At 41.0% G+C, this 17,927-nt stretch overlaps 1 protein-coding gene across 2 annotated transcripts in view; it reads right to left on the minus strand.

Moving 5' to 3' along the window:
• The window catches only part of FRMPD4 (FERM and PDZ domain containing 4), a 314,384-nt gene extending 297,321 nt beyond the window's left edge, over positions 1-17,063 (minus strand). For both annotated transcript variants that reach the window (XM_026117225.2, XM_026117239.2), the window contains exon 1: positions 16,408-17,063. In XM_026117225.2, coding sequence (XP_025973010.2) covers positions 16,408-16,448 — 41 coding nt within the window. In that variant the 5' untranslated portion in view covers positions 16,449-17,063. The remainder of the gene's footprint in view (positions 1-16,407) is intronic.
• Between the last annotated feature and the right edge of the window lie 864 nt (positions 17,064-17,927).

A 17,927-nucleotide genomic window follows, 5' to 3' on the forward strand; every position in this document is an offset into this window, starting at 1 on the left:
TTGTTGACTGTCCTCTAATAAAAAGATTGGGAGATGTTAACTCTGGGTGGGAAAAGGGAGCAAGTAAAATAATCTATACTTATCTCTGGAATGTATGGGATATACACTACAAAGTGGGAATGAATAAATCAGGGCAAAGGATGAAGAAGGGAGAGAGGAACTGAATTTAGGCATCTTTGTCCAAGAGGAGGACTTGAGAAGTGCTAATGGAACTGGGTACTGTTGCACAGACTCACTAGCTATTGGAGCACTGCGAGCAAGGAGTCCTAAGCCTGGTCTCTGCTCCCAGGACTGCCTGTGTGACTTGTGTTACAACACAAGGGAAAGAGAAGCCATAGCTTAACTCGGGAAAAGGGACTAGAACCCAAGGACTCACCCTCCTAGTTAGGTGTCCTAACTACTTCGGACCACTTTACAGTCAGACACTATCTTCTTTACAGCTCCGCTTTCATTCTCATATTTACACTCACATTCTTCCTCCCTGGAATATCCTAAAGCCTGATACTCAGGAGAGACAGATGTTGGCTCAGACCTCCAGCCTATGAGGGGATATGGAATGCATGAGCTCCAAAGAAGGGCAGAAATTCTGCAATACCATTATACTTAATATTTTATACTACCTATCTCCAAATGGTTTCCAAGATCTGCTCATCAGGGACATCTCGTATTCTGCACTAGCCAACATGAACTGGTCTTAACCATTTAAACATATTTAGCTGATGTCAGGAACACAGTGTAAATACCCCATACTTAAAGATGCTTTTTTCTGATAAAGTTGCTTGACTCTTCTGGAATTTAAGCAGTGATCAAAATTTTAGAAGACAGCATATGCCATGACAATGGGCTCTAGAGTTGATCTACATACTTGCCCTATCACCTATCAAATCTTTTTTTGCATATAGCTTAGTTCTTCAGCCCTATAGTTTCTGGAGAGATTTGTACAAAAGCTAGTGATTCAGCATGGCCTATAGATAGCTCCAGAAACAGGAGCACTTATATGCTCACAAAGATGACAAGTTAGCATATATGAAACAAGCTAACAGAAGCTCACTTTTATGTTCCAAGCAGCACATGTAGGGACATTCCAAAGCAGGTGGCTTATCTCTTGCTCTCTTTATCCTGCATTTATCCTCCCACAGATAAATGGGAATCTAAACAGGAAAAAAAATCCTGGAGAAACCTACACAAAGTCAGTCAACTGACAGCATGTCTTTCAGATTCTCAACACTTTAACTGTACTATCCTCTCTGAGTGGAAACAAGTGTGATAAAATCCAATTTGAGTTTTCACCAATATATGCAGACTGCTATAGCCTGTAAACCTTTGTAAACTATAGTCTATTAAAAAGTAAGTTTAATACACTGCAGTCTGTGGAAAATGGAAGAGAAGATACTTTTCCCAACTAAGTACATAAAAGCTGTAAGGTTTATGTCCCTTATAGTATGTCAGACCACTGAATACAAAGTAACCAAAAGTACAAGCCTATTAAAAAAAGTTTCCTTTTGACCCAAATCCCTCCCTCTCACTCCTTTCATATACACGTTCATGCTCTAGCCAACCACAGTTTAAATCTATACTGTAATGTAATGTTTATAGTGTAATCTATACTGTAATGTAACTTTTCAACCTTTTTGCTTGATTTTATCAGCTGGAAGTTGGATTATGTACAGCAAAAATATATATCCTAATACATTTCATGCTAGATCAGCCTCTTTTTAAGTTCCAGTAAGATCTAACTCTTGATGGTGTCTAAGGCTGGGACTGTTCAGCTTCGAGAAGAGAAGGTGCAAGGGGGATCTGATCAATGTTATAATACATTCCCCATTAAACAATGGAAAAAAAAATAATTCTGAAAAATACTTCCAAGGCCATTCCTTACAAAGTAAACAGAACATTCTATTTTTTTTAAGACACTGCCACTGCATGCTGACAGGTTTTTCAATAGGCAATTCAGTAAAAAAAAAATTTTTCCTGCAAGCAGTTAAAAACTTACAGCCCAGCAAAATGCATGAGCAATTTAAAGTACTTCTTCCAAACTATTAACAGACATGTCACACTGAACATTCTCAGCAAAAGCATTCTTCTGGCTTTTCTGACCTGTTTAAGATGAAACGTGGGGAGGGGGAGAAAGGGGGGGCAATCAAGAATGCTTATGCAATTCCCATTCAAGGCAGCAGATTATTGGCTAAATCCAAAAGCAAGCTGGGCAAACTGCAGGCGATCCGCTCTTCTGTCACCACCAAGTGCCATCACAATCAATCAGAATCACTACAGGGACACACGGCAGAGCAAAGAGGATAGTTTTAAAAATGAAATTTTTAACTTTAGTAATTTCAAATTTTAAAAGTATTTTTAATTATACACTAGAAAAGCATGTTTTCAGATAATTCTACAGGAGAATTGTGTCCTTCAGAAAATTCTTAAATAAGTTCTAGTAGTTAACTGTGATAACAAAATATGAAAGGTGGCTCTGGTTTTCAAAACCAACTTATGATTTGGCATCATCACTCAGCAGTCAGCATGTGTCACTTTATAGACAATCAGATGACAAACGGTTCTTTCTAAGAAAAAAATAAAATAGGAAAAAAATTGTCATTAGTTGTTTTTTTCCCCATTAGGTTTTGAACAGGACATCAAAACAAAGATACAACAACTGAGTATTCAGAATTAACGGCCTCTTTTGGAACAACTACCTTCCATGTTTTACCAGTTCACAGAGAAATTCCAATCAGATCTCAAAATTAAGTCCAGGAAGAGTGAGTGCCTGATCACTAACTACACAGATAAGCAATCGATTTAGTTGACCACCATCATTACTGCTGTTTGAGTATTTGTTTTCTGTATGTATTGATAAATGTCAGAAAATACTAAACAAGTCACCATGCACTACCATAAAAATACCTTACCATAGAGGTGAAGTAGTATGTTTACTTCTACTGTGAAACAACCACAGCTTTCAACACAACAGGTATGAGTTATGGAAGTCTAACTTGGGAATGGGGAGACATGGCAATTGCCCCTCTGCTCCATTTCTACAGCAAAGCCTTATTTAAATGTGCTTCATAGGAGGCATACAAAAAGTTAAGTGTGCGCATTTCCACATACGCACATTTATACCCCCACCTCCCCCAAAACACACACAACTCCTTTGTCATTATTACTGTTGGTTATTCAGGAAACTATTCAAATCTGTTGTCAGACTGAGCTTTCCAGTTTGAAGACTTGATCATGTCATCTGCAAACATAATGCAAATTTTACATCCCAACTGAAAAGTCTGCCAAGCCTGGGAACTGTCACATTCAGCAGCACTCCACCAGCCCAGGGAAGCAGACCTACAACTACATGGCAGACTTCCTCCTTTCGACCAACCTGACAGCAGGTGTTGAATATGCCTGCAGCTGCTACTGAAGCACCATGCTAAAGGCACTTTATTAATTCCAGTCCAGATACGTGGAGGCAGTTGTGGTTGACTAGACAAAAAGAAACAGCATCTGGGACAGACAAGTCCTACATGTGAAATCAGAACAAGGGTGAAACCAGAAAAGAAAGTTTTGGCTGGGATTCAAGTTACACCATTGTGTATTAGTTAACAGAGAAAATCTCTACACAGGGATATTTTGAGTTTGTAGTGTGCATATGAAGTTTGGCTGGAGGAAAAAAAGAAATCCACATTTTATTTATAAGAGCTGGTACCATTCAATTCACAATATTCAAAAATGAGCAAGCAAAGAGGGAATAAAATGACTATATATATTTGAAATAAAAAGCAGCCACACTAACTGTCCGCAAATTTTTGCAAAGATCATGTGAAAACAGCACTGAAGCTGTCTTATCCTTTCACACAACACTATGCAAACTTTAAGCCTTTCTGTCACTAAATACTAAAGGCAGAACCAGCAGTGAGCTTGTTAATGCTCAAACCCGCTCTTCCCTGAACATACGCGTAAATAAAGTAAAGCACAAACCATCTCATTTCCCCCCCTTCAAAAGCCAGAATATTGAATTATTTAATACTGAAAAACAAATTTCTGGTGTAAGATGTGTCTTCTTGTGGCCACAGAACCCCTCACCAAGCCCCATACGTGCGCACACACACACACACACACGTGCGCGCGCGCACACACACAGACAAGCACACCCCTGGCAATATTGCCAAGCAATCATGACACTCACAGGTCAGCATTACGTATTCATAATGAAAAGGGGGATTTAGTGTACGAAAGCAGCTTGAGTGGAAAACTAATTAAGGGATGGATGGAGTGGGGGGAGAAAATGAAGCAGAAAACCATACCAGAGAAATCAAGACACAAATTGTTTTCTGCTTTCCACTATGTTTAGAGCTGGAAAATGAGTATTTTGAACACTGGATAGAAAAAATGTCAGCTGTTACCAGCATCATTTGGTAAACACATGTTGATCCAGTAATGTTTTATGCAGCTAAAATCAATTTCAGCCATTTTGAGATAAGGCACAGTAAGACAGGTATTGTGTCTTCTAATTAGAATGCTGCTCACTGCAGCCTTGAACTATGAACTGCTCGGAAAACAAAACTAATGCTGGTTTAGTTTGTCCTATTAAAGAAACATTTTAAATGTTTAATGTGAAAACTAAATTTCTCTTTTTGAGAAGCATAATGTAACATGAGAAAATAGAATCAACTCTGACATTAGTGGCTAATGAACATAAATGAAAGGGAAACCTTTCCGAAAGCATACAACTCAGTCTATTCACTCCAAGGCCACAGAACACTATGAGGTCAAGCTGAGCTTTAGAGAACAAACCAAAAAGCAAATCAATGTCTATGTATTTTACCATTAAATAAATACAAAGCACATTTGTTAAGATAAAGGCGGAAGCTTTTACTTACATCTAGAAGACGGAAAAGTTCCTGCCCTACACTTTACATAGGGGGCTATCATTAAATCTATTAAACAATCACGACCACAGGTAGCATACCCAGATGTGATGGACAACGTTAATCCAATAGGGTGAGAAAGGAGCACAGAATCTGCCAACTTCCCATGCTGCTATTTCCCCTGCCTTTCAGAATATCCCACCTGAGCAAGGCCTGTCACAACATCTTAAAGCCTACCAAAGGCAACAAAAGAGAAGAATAATAGACTTAGTGTTTTGCTTGGAAAAAACTGCTTGTCTTCAGTAAACACATATGCAAAATATATGTCATCCATCAACACAATATTAACATGAAAAACACAGATCTTGGAAGTCTTTGAATCAAGCACTTTGAATAAAGCAAAACAGGCTTGTATACTAATGTCTGTATTGCAAGAATATGATTTATAAAGTGGTCTTCTTTAAGACATACTAAATACTAGTCATGCAGATGCACTGTTAGCCATCTAGAAAAACAGATCTGTTTTTTTTATTTTGTATTTATTAATATCAGATATTGTTCTTCATATGGACATATCTTTCAACATTCTTGTAATCGTTACCTCTCTAGCCCATATTTTCAGTGACATCAATATATAAGAGTCAACAGGTAAACATTTTAAAGCATAAAAGTGATGGACAAGGAAGGGACTGCAAAAATGCTATATATCTATTGTATGATGCAAGGAATAACAGAAGATGTAAGCAGAAATAGAAGAATTGCTGTATGGAAACTCCTTGAAGTTTACAACATATTTATGCATCCTGGTTGTGTTAACAAAGAGAAAGCCACACTTTTCAAAGATGAATTAAAAAATCAGGCTAACTAACACAACTATAAAACTTTTCAGCATGGAAATGGTGAGCATAAGGAAAGCAAGCCATTAATACTCTCCAATTATTTTCTGTGGTTTCAGAAGCAGTATAGACACACTACAGTAGCTTCTGTAAGATGTCCTTTCTGAGTTCAGAAACAGAGCACTTGAAAGGAACCCTTTTATCTCATTAGACAGCTTCCAGAACCTGGAAAACATGTACATGAAAAGGATGTAACCACAAGCTTATTGCTATGAATGAATGCACACTCATCAGGCAATTACGAAAAAGAAAAAAAATTGTCTCCCCCATTTCTCCTGGAAAGTTCTTCTACAAGCAATATATGAATTAATCCTTTGGACAACTGCTCTACTCTCCTGTCTAATATAGTAAATATATTAAGTGAAATCCACTTTTTAAAACACTTTGCACTAAAAGGAAACCATTTTTTTCAAACTATATGGAACAGGAGGAGGGGTGGAATACCTCCACACATCAAGATGTGCAAGATACATGAAATCCATCCTTAGTGTGGAGAGAAGCCTTCAGCTTCTCAGCTGCCCAGGCAAATCATGAATGACTACTCAGCAGCAGAACAGGCTCCAAAGCAGGAGAGATGCATGCAAGGGGGAGAGGATAGGGGAAGCCAGAAGACCCAGGAAAGGTCTGTGGAACTTCAGAGGGGCTGAAGCAGTTCCTCCCTCTCTCATGCAGCTCTTCTAGGATACCGCCCTCTCCCCACATTCTCTAGAGTGTGCAGTTCTCACCTAACCCCCTTCAGTTCCCACGGGCAACTGAATGGTGGTCTCCATCTCCATAATCTCCTGCAGCAGTTCCTACCACCAAATCATACCTCTCAGGGTGCAGTTTTACAACACAACAGAGCTGATCAGATGCCAAAAGTCCTGCTTTCTTCCTCCTCTTCCAACCATCTTGCTACTTTGACCACTTGTGCTCCTATCACCTCTCAAACAGGCCAACTCAGAGATCTAGATCAGCAAAAAAAAAACATGCTAAAGAGAGGTTTCTACTGGTTTTGGTCCCTGAAGTTACTCACCATAGACTGAGATGTAAGAAGAGGCCTGTAGGGAATGACTCAGGGGGAGAAGAGAAGCAGAAGAAAGAAGAGGAGGTCAGACCCCCACAGTTTCACAAGGCCATCTGGCATCAGCTGTTAGATCAGTTCGACCACATTACTGAAGTACATCCTCACATTGCTCAAGTGCTAGGGCCTGCTCCTAATTTTTCCCCATAGGTAGGAAGGACAAAAATGCCTTCTGTTTTTTGTGGGGGTTTTTTAGGTTTTCTGCATTTGGGAAAAAAAATTACAGAACCCATCAAACCTGGAGTGCAGGGGATGAGCCTCTACTTGTGAAAAAAAATCACCTTCTTGATCATAGTACCTCCACACGACCAAATGCACAGGGAAACAGGAACTACCTTATTTTATGCCATGAGCCAGTTCAAGTTCAATCACCACAGATCCAATGGAGAAAAAAAGAGTTCTCAGAAGAAACTGAAGACAAAGAAAATGCTCTTTGCATTGTAATTCAGGACATAAGTCCCCCCACACACACTTTTTTTTTTTTTTTTTAATAGCGGTCACACAGACTACAGCGCATCTAACCAATTAATTCAACCAGCCTTATGAAGCAAATAAACACCTACCTAAGCAACAATGCAAGTCCACCTTCACATAAAGATCAGCTAGTCTTAAACAATTACTTCAATTCACTCACTGCAAATAAGCCCATGTTCAACAGAACATTAACTTGCTTTCTCCAGTTTCTTCTGTCTTCCACTCTCTGCCACTCCTCCTCATACTCAAGTCCCTACTCACCCTGTCCTCACAGGGAAAGAGCAAAGTACAGAACATTCCCCATGTGTCTCTATCCCTCTTTACTGTGATGCCCTGATCGAGGAAAATACGCACCTTGTAAACATGACAGATAACACAAAATAAGGAATACAAAGCAAAAACCAAGGCAGATAGCCAAATTACTTAGTTAACTTTACCTCTCTTCCTGGAAAAATGATTTTTCTTCAAAGATGAAAATTAACATTTTGATTAACATCTTTTGGAGTTTACAACAAGTGGGGAAAAAAAAAATCAAGAAAAGCAGATACCTTTACACTATAACCTAATGTCAGTCAAAAAAACTTGCATGTAAATTTTGATCATTTCTAGCTGAATGAGTAACTGCTAGCGCTTCTGGTAGCATTTACTGCCATAGAATAATGGGCATTTTACTGTCTAAAAATACAAGTACTGCCAAATCCAGAGTAATACAACCACAAATTCAAGATTAAAAACAAACAGTGAAACTGCAAAATCTATACACAAAGTAAGCAAGCCTTACAGGCTGCGTAACACTGGAAAAGTATTTGATATAAACATGTAAGCACTTGCATTAAAAAGGCTGATAGTTCATTTGAACAACAAAAAACTAAATCATGCCAAAACACCTAAAAAAATCTTCATTCTAAAAAGGATACAATCAGTATTTCTAAGTTTTACAAATAATTTTTATATTCTCTTCCTACTGGGCCTACTGTGAATCATGCAATGGCTTACTGTAAAAGAAAACAAGGATATTTTCAGCAAGCATATCCTTTCCCTCCCACCCTCCAAAAAATTGTACACATACAGAATTAAATTCTGAAGAACAAAAGTGACATCTTCTTGGCCCTTTTGACTGTTAATGCAAATCACTAGGCAGTTTCCATTAATGCACACATACATACTTACTACTGTGTACAGATATCTTTTTAAAGATATCTATAATACATTCCAATGTCTTCCAAGTCTCTTTCCCTTAAAGTTTCAAAAATTTCAAGCAGAGACAAAATAATTCTATTGAGAACCACAAGATCGAAAACAGATTAATTCTCAAAACCTGATTTTAGCATACAGTCAAGTATGCCCTCTTTTTCTTCACTATCTTCTTTTTTATTGTTCAAATCCCCCTTTTACCCTTGAGTCGCAAAATCCTGCAAGATATCCCAAAGACAATATGTGGCAATTCCCCTCAATGACTTGATAATAAGGAAAATGAGAAAACTTCCATTCAATACTCACTGACAATGCTTTTATAATAATATAATTCTTTATATGAAATCTCTTCTTGTCTTTCTGAAAGCTATTAACTCTTTAACCAGTTGTGGAAACACCCAAGTCTATCAGCAACAAATCTCCTTACCATCAAGGGAAGTTATCTTTGTTCAGCTTATACATCTTACAAGGGACTTTGCCTAAAAGATACTCATCAGCTTTATATCACATCCCTCTCCCATTTTAAATCATCAGTGAAAAATTATTTAACAGGATGGAGCCTTGCATCACCATTTTACTTCTTTATAGTGTTCTTACCTGTTCAAAAATGTTTCCTGAAATTCTTCTTTCATGGTTATTGAAATTAAGGAAAATAAATTTCTATTTCTATATCCAATGAACAATTTATCAAAAGGAGTTTCCATAGACTCTACACTAAAGGACCACATTAGAGATTTCTAGTAAACTAGGTCTTGATTTAGGTAGGAGAGACTGCCTAGTCCCAGGGTACTTTCCACTTCTAGTTGCAGTGTATTTATATACATGTTTAGATTTTAAGTAGTGTAGATTTCACCAGGATTTTAATGTGCGATTACTGAAATTTATGCTGCTGTTACTGTTACTCATTTTAAATCAGAAATAGAGTCTCAGATTCTTTTAAAAGTCTTCAAAAAACATACCTTCAATAAATATGTAACCATTTAGTTCACAAATTTCATCAAGGTATTTCAGCAAACTTCAATCACAATAACTCAGGATCATAAGAAGCAGCTTTACGTACAACATGGTACTATCAGAAGTACCTTCCTGTTCAAGGCATGTCTCTACAATATTTCAACATTGACACCTTATCAACCTATATCTCCTCCATCTTGAGGTGGATCCAAACAGGGTAAGTGCCAACAGTGACACATGTGAGTAACTCCATTTATATGGATGGTTTCATGTCATTTAATAGAACTACTTGTGCATGACACAGTATGCAGGACTGGAACTCAAGACAAGCTTTCCCTTTCATATCCAACTTTGTGCATTATTTGTCTTCAACAGTTACAGTCTTCCTGGCTGATGGTTCATTTTACAAGAGATGCTAGCTCATATGAGTTTTCTCAATTCTCATTTACATCAGTTGGATAATAAGTTGTGATATACTGATCTATCCACTTGAAAATATCATCAATAGCAATAAAACAGCCCCCTCTGCTATGTCACCAGCAGAGCTGAGTGCACGTATTACCAATTATTATCTCAGGTCAAAGTCTGTATCTTCTACAGACAGTTTGCTGCATTTCCATAATAACCTAGAATGTTGTAAAGTACAGAAACATGTCCTCATTTTGCATTACTGTTATGGTCAAGGAATGTTTTCAATTTAAGTGCAATTTTTCACATGAATTTTCAGACTGACAACAAGGTGAACAGGCTTCTTGAAAAAAACCTCTAAACAAAAACAACAACAACAAAAACACCTCAGAGTTTTCCTGGTACCTGCAACTGCTATAGAAAAATCAGCTTTCTCTGTACAACTTCTCAAACCGTAAGAAAATGTTAATGACCAGATTAAGTTAAATATGCATGTACAAAACAGTGGTGCAGGTTATGATGATAAAGAAATTACCATGAGATTCTTGATTCAACTACATCACTCAGAATCTGACATCATAAAGGACTCAAAAAACAAAAGCAAATAGACTGATCTTCCTAGAAATGAAAATATTATACTGATCCTGCACATGTTATGATTCCTTTGAAAACACAGCATCCATTTTCAGAGTTATTTAATCTTCTTTAGTAACTGCTAGGGGAAGAGGGGAAAATGAAAGCGTGTAATTGCTACTTGTGGAGTTCAGTTTTCCATTTCTTGCTTTCTCAAAACCTTCAAGAAAGAAGGTAACTTATGGACCATGTACATCACACAGAACACATCTTCCAAGCTCTGTTTCACTAGGCAAACAGCATTGAGACAACATACATATTTAACAGACTTGCATCATTATCCACTGGACATTCTTTAAGTTTACAGCAGTTCATAACATAAGAAGCATTTTTAATAAATCTCTGAACTACTGAAGCTGTTATGACATATAACATTACTAACATCACAGACACTAGCACATATCTTTATTATATTATTTCTGTTTTGTTAGCTGACACACAAAATATAAGATAAAGATCTCATATTAATGTGAATACTCAAATATTTCACTAAATATAACAGTCCTCTCAAGAAAGAAAGGTGAAATGAATTCATGGTTATTTGAGTTATCACCCAGTATAATAAAATCCTTTAGAGAATTAAATTACCTCCTCTGAGCATAAGAAAGATAATCATAGGCTTTCTTACTGACACATTCATTTGTAAATACTGAAAGTAACTTGCATGCTATGATATTGTCATTCCAAAGAGTACCAATAAAAATTGTTCCAAATATTGTACATAAAACAGCTCCGGTAACCTGAGTATATTTTTAATTGTATTTCCATTAAGGTGGCTTTTTAAACTCCAAAACAAAATAAAAACATGACCAGGGAAGTCACAGGTAAAGAAGAACACTATTTAAACATATCCGGTCAAACTAAAGATAGGTAAGCATCCCCAAATCTTCTCAAATTGCTTTAAAATCAAATAATAGACAGACTAACTAATCCAGGAACCTTAAAGCTGCAAAACACACACTTGCTTGGCCACCTACAAGTATCCTGAAGCCCAGCAACCTCATTCTCTGTAAAACCAGGACCTAACATTCAGAAGTCACAAATACAGTTTCTGGTTTCTTAGATTTTAAGGTAGGCCTCAGAGAGGACCTTTCATTCCAGTTTGGTAGAACATCTAGAGAGAATTTCTGGAAAGAACAAGAGCCAAGCACAGGGCTACAAAACTAGACAATAAACATAAGACTGAGATTCAGTGAAAACTTTTAGACTTCCTTCACTTCTATAAGCTAGAAGAACCCAAAGACACAACTATTTTAGCAGGTAGCTAGTCAACTTTCCTGATTACAGAAGTCCAGCTATAGGAAGATAAGCACAAAAGATGAGAATGCAAGATTTATCCAGAGCAACCCCAATGAAAAGGGCCTTTTAAGAGGTTCCTACCTCAGATAGGAATCTAGCTTCAGGTATAGCATATTCATAGGAAAGAAGGGATATTTGAGGGCTCTCTGAAAAGAACAGCTTGCAGGGCTTTGGGTTTTTTTCTTAAGCTGAGTCCATGGGGTACACCAGGAATATGAGTTTTCACAGACAGTTTCTATGGAACACATTTAAACTCAACAGTAACAGTTGGCAATGCAAAAACTTCAGCAGACAGGTAAAGATCTAGGTATGCTAAATTTACCTAGCACATACCACAGATTAGTATCATCAGTAAGGACAGATGCAAGTCTTGCTAATGATAGCTTCCTATTTGTGATATGGGGTTAATCTCCACTATTATGCTTCTGACTGGTACCATGAGGTAGAGCAGATGTCTGCTTCCGTAGCCCATACTCCAGCCTTCTATTTGGAAGGCTTCCTTTCCTGTAACAAATGGCTTGCATCAGCTCAGCATTTCTCCAATAACAGTAGCTGTGTGACATAGGCTTACCACCATGCCTTCATCACTGTTGTCATGGCTTACAGACTGCCAACCTCCTATGTGGACAACCTTGTTATTTTCTATATAGAGTTATTCAGCAGAACAGTAGCAGGGCACTGGAGCTATTTGTCCCAACTCTGGAGGGTCACTACCTCACCTGGTCACATTCGCAGACAGCCATCTTTCCATATGAAAGTTTTGTGTCTTAATATGAAAGCCCAGAAACAGAACAGACTTCTACAGACACCAAGGAAACATTCATCCCTGGCAAACAGATTTTCTAACTGGAAATATGTTCTACAAATACAAGCTTAAACCCTTGCTAACCCCTGTTTGCTGCTCTGACCTATTGTTTCATAGTTCAACTGTCCAGTATAGACTAGAAACTTGATATTTTGCCCTCTATTCAGATTTACCTAGATTTGAAAAGGTTCTATCTCATTTTCGGCCCAGCAATACCATTATTCCTCCACTCCTAATACCTACGCTAAAGAATTATCACTCTACTCTTGTTTTATTTCTACTCTTTCTCCAAGCAGCTGCTAAAAAGCAATTAAAAAGAATAGTGGGCAAGACAGACTTCTGATCCAACCTAATATGACAATTTTTATGTACACTTTATCTTTCCTAATAATCCTTCCCTCCAAATTACAAACACTACTACACCATACATGCTTATGCAACCCACAGTACAAAAATATTCACTTGCCTTTTACAACTGCACATCAGAGTACTGATCCATTAACAAGACTTCTCAATCATTTTCTATGCTTGTAAATTCATTACAAGAGCAGGGGTTTATTTTTTCTTCAGAGAATGGCCCCACAAGAATTATACCAAAACAATTATTTTTCGGAGTACTACTAGATCAGTGAATTTCAATGAAGGGAGGTGGGAGAGAGGAGATGTTAATGAAAGTACAATCAATGTTTCTACAGAGTATTTTTATTTTCAGTGTCAGATGGATATCTTACATCTTTAGAAATCAACAGAAACATCATCATGAAGCATCTACATTTGATGCAAAACTACACAGTGTCACAGACCTACAATGGCAAAGAGAAGAAAAGGGAAACCCCCTCTTCCTACAGACACATACGCACAAGCATTGCTACAGCTACAGCACACCACGGACTGCATCTACTGTAAGACCAGTTCTGCTCTCTCTCATATTTCTGCACATATCCCTTCTCCAGATTGTGTCCACATTCCCCACTTACCCATCAACTGTGGATGAAGTAGGTAGTTGCAAAGTGGGTGTCTCTAAGACCCTACACACACAGGTGCCACAAACGAAAGAGTAAGAGGGGTGGTGAACAGATAACATGCCTAGAGATGAAAACTGCACTTCAACGTAACATAAGAAACCAACACCTAGTGAAATTTTATATCAAGTAGCCACCTTCTAAGAGTTTATGTCCCATCTCAAGCCTATTCTAGATCACAGCTGAAGAGCTCTTATACACACAGTGATCAAGGCAAATTTTAAATTCTCACCACATCTACTAAAGTTATACCATAACTTTAAAAAGTATTCTTTGCAGTAGCCACGCATAACAGGGCTTATCCATGCCACTGCCTGCAGAATCAAGGCCACTGACTGTAATTCTAATAGTTGACTTGCAACCTAAAATGAGAGTTCTGAATCTACAGCAAAACAAAAAAATGACTGAAAGTCTTAAAAACGTTCAGTAGCAGCCAAGTTCTCAACAACTCTATGCATGTAATCTGCCTGCAAGATCACACTCTCAATTAAGGCCCCTTTATCATATCTTTCCTTTCTTTCAAAAAGACCTTCCTCCTAACAACAAGGGAAGAATCAGAATTTTCAAATTTTCAAACTAGTTTTTCAACCCAGACATATAGAGGGGGTTTACATTGGAACCTGGCTGCTCCATGAAGTGCTCATAAAATTGGAACAGATACCTAGCTGTTACCTAGGAAACAGTAAAGTCCCATGTAAATTACTATGGTCATTTAACAACTAGAAAATTAGAAACAAAAAGACTAGCTTGGTAGAGAAGTGATTTACTGCAATCTAGAAGATAAATTCAGTCCCTGAATATACAAACTTCATATCCTTGAATCAAATGAAGCTCAATAGAAGCTTTGAAACCTGTGATTTAATTGCAGAAAGAATTTTCAGGTTTTCTAGTGAAATACTATGATCTGCCTTTACCTAAATACAGATCTAAGGATTGGTAACACCTGTATCTTCGAGGATGTGGAAAGCCAACAGATACAGTACATACCAACAAAATACTTATAAGACTGAATCTTAAAATATATCTAAAAATTCCCATGTTCCTGACTGAATAATATTTCCATAGAGCACATCCTTTTCTCTCCCTTTGATTTTAACTCAAGTGTGACAAACATGAGACAAGAAGGTTAGGGGGAACGAGAGGGCTTTAAAACTCTGCTCTCAAACAAACAGAAGCCAAGCAATTTGATATATCTGGAAATAAGGAGCAGGTCATGTGGTATGATACTTATCTATACTAGTATATTTTCCCTTTCCTCCAAGTTTCCACTGTAGTTACAGCTGTTGCAGCTCTAGTGGCATCAGCTGGGAACACAAACCAAGGAAGGCTGAGCAGGCCACTAGCGTTTTAGCCGTCACATCATGCAAAATTGCTCTGAGCAGGATGAGACAATGATGTGCTTGAGTGACAGCAGCTGCTTGGTGCGGGCATTGCCACAAGTGGAGCTGTAATCACAGCCAGGTGCAATGGTGGGAAATTTGGGGGATAAAGGCTAGGCTTGCACCTGTGGCATTCTGTAACTTCCAGCCATGCAATATTTGTTTTTAAAGACCATCTGTCATTTTGACAAGTTACCTACCTGAACGTCACTGAAGCAAGCTACCTTTTGTATTTCTTTAACAAGGCCTTTCTCCCTTTTGTACAACATCCAGTTTCAGTCTGTGCTTCATAAACAGAAATGGATATGGTAACTATGGTGTCCTAACCACTGAATCATAAGAATTCAAAACACTCCCAGTTACAGTGATCAAAGCTAAATCCTTTAGGAAGATTATCCACACCAAAAACAGGAAAATCCTGTGACTAGAGCACTTTTATACTGTATCTTTGATATAAAGTGTGATTTCCCATGTTACTGAGAAGAGTTACCTCCAATTACGTTTAACTACAGTGAAAATATTTTTAATAGAGGCTACTGTGCTGCTTTGTCCATCTACGTAGCCTTGGGCCTGGCAACTAGCTGTGAATGCAACAGACAGAGACCAGCAGTCAAAGGTTACTAAAAGGAAGACTTATTCGAAAAGAGAAAGATATCCTCATTAAACACCCATTTAATCAACAAGAAGTACATGCTTTTCTCCCATTTAAGCACGGAAAAGTACATGCCCAGCCAGCAAGGGCTGACAGACGCCAAACCCGCTTGCTCCCCAGCACCTATCGTGTGAAGCGGCAGAGGGGCAGCGCTTAGAGCTGACGATGATTTCACCGCTTCTCTAAAAATACCGCCCGTGTACGACCCGGCGTGCCCCAAAGCGGGCGCGCAGCGGGCGCGGTGGGCTGAGGCGCGGGGCAGCGAGCGCCGCTGCCCTGGGGCCGGGGCCGCCGCGAGGCGGTGCCCCGCGCGCCCTCACAACTTCGCCCCCGCCCCCACCCCCGGCAGCGCGCGCCCCCGGCGACCGTTAACCGCCGCTAACCACCACTCCCCGCACCTCACCCGCGGGCAGCGGGTACGGAGGCAGCGCCCCCTCCCCCCCCCCCCCCCCCCCCGCCTTCACCCTTTACATTTCCCAAACAGTTTTCAGCACGGGCAGCGCTCTAGGGAACGCCAGCTTCGCCGCGGCAAGAAGCACGAGCCGCGGGACACGTTTATTGTCTTTTAAGATGGGGGGGGGGGATAGCCCAACGACACAGGGCCACCAGCGTGACCCTCCACAGGCGCCGAGAGCCCGCACCCCGACCCCGAGACCTCCGCCCCGGCGCCAGGGAAGTTGAGCGCGCCGCGGCCGGCAGCCCCCGGCGCCCTGCCTCCCTCCCGCCCCCGCCGAGCACGGGCAGCGCCCGCTACCGCGGGACGGACACCTACCCGGAGAGCTTCCCAATCTTCACAAAGCTAAACACATCCATCCATGCAGCCGGCCAGCTCTGCCCGTCACTCACTCACTCACTCCAGCAGCAGCAGCGGTGGCGGCAGCAGCAGCAGCTCCATGTCGGGGAGAAGGATGCGTCCAGCGGCAGCAACAGCCCGTGCAAAGGCAGAAGCCGGCGGCGGAGGCTGCTACCCCCCTCCGGCAGGGAGCTGGGCGTGCAGCATCTCGCAGGAGCGACATTCATCTGCGCGCAGTCCGCCCTCCCTCCCGCTGGCGTTGGTCGCGCTGCCTTCCGTGCCCCCTCCCGGGGTAACTCAAGGCATGAGGAGGGCGGCGTGGCCGCTAGCCCAGGCCCCCGCCGCTCCGCGCACCGGGAGGCTGAGGGGGAGGCGGCCGCGCTCCGCCGCCCGCTGCCTCTTTGCAGTATCCCCGGCGGAGGAAGGCGGAGAAGGGCTGCGGGGGGGGGATAAGCAAGGTAGAAGGAAGGTGGAGGGCGGGAAGGGGGAGTTTCTCCTCTCGCCGGCAATGTCTCCCTCTCCTGTGGGGGAGCGGAGCGCGCAGGCGGCGGCTGCCCGGGCGAGCACCGCCCGCTGGCTCTCGCCCGAGGCGGCGCTGCGGCCGCCGGCAGCGGGCCGGACCAGGCCGAGGGGAGCTGGGCCGAGCTGGGGGCTCCTCCCCGCAAGCCTGCCCTTCCCTTGGGGCAGGCTGGCCCTGGGGAGAGGGGAAGGGCAGCCCTGGTGACGGGGAGAAGGCTCCTCCCCAGCCAGGGAGAAGCACCGTGGTCGTTGTAAGAAGGCCACTGCCCAGATTCCTCGTCCAAAAGCAAAAGTTGGGGGAAGCAGACAGCCCTCTTCCACCCCTGAGGATCTCTCCTCCGCGATCATGCCTCACTGTCCTGCCATACTTTGCCCTGGGGCAGAGGAAAGCCCTGGTGGCCTCCAGCCAAAGCATTAGATGTTCCTCAACAGTGGACCACTGATAGGCAACAGAGTGGCAAATTCACTGCCCTGCTGTCACTAGAGGAGGTTGTCACCATCCTGTGGCCTCTTTACCCATACCATGTAAGAGACTTTGAGGAAAGGAGCCCTTGTGGCTGTGGCAGGAGCACTGCGAGGCCGAGTCATGGCGACATAGTTAAAATCAAGCGTTCATCATCCCATGTTTTGTGGCAAAATGGCATAGCTGACTCATCTTGACATACACAAGGAGACACACCATCTCACACTTTTGCCCTGTATAAAGCTTCAAAATAGGCACTGGAGTTTAACTGCCGTCCGTCAGCTTTCTGTGAGTGAGCAGGACAGGAGGCTGGAGAAATTCAAATTCATCTTCACACATAGATATGCTTCAAAGCTCTACACTATGGTACAATAATTCTCAGCATGGGAATGCATATTCTCCACTTTAGTGTTTTTATTTGTGTCTTTATTTGCTTAACAGATTGATATGTTCTTTACTTCCTGCAATTTCTGTCTCTTTTGGAGGCTTGCACCTAAACTGTCTCACCAATCAAAAA

The sequence above is a fragment of the Dromaius novaehollandiae genome, chromosome 1 (assembly GCF_036370855.1).
Source record: "Dromaius novaehollandiae isolate bDroNov1 chromosome 1, bDroNov1.hap1, whole genome shotgun sequence".
NCBI lineage: Eukaryota > Metazoa > Chordata > Aves > Casuariiformes > Dromaiidae > Dromaius > Dromaius novaehollandiae.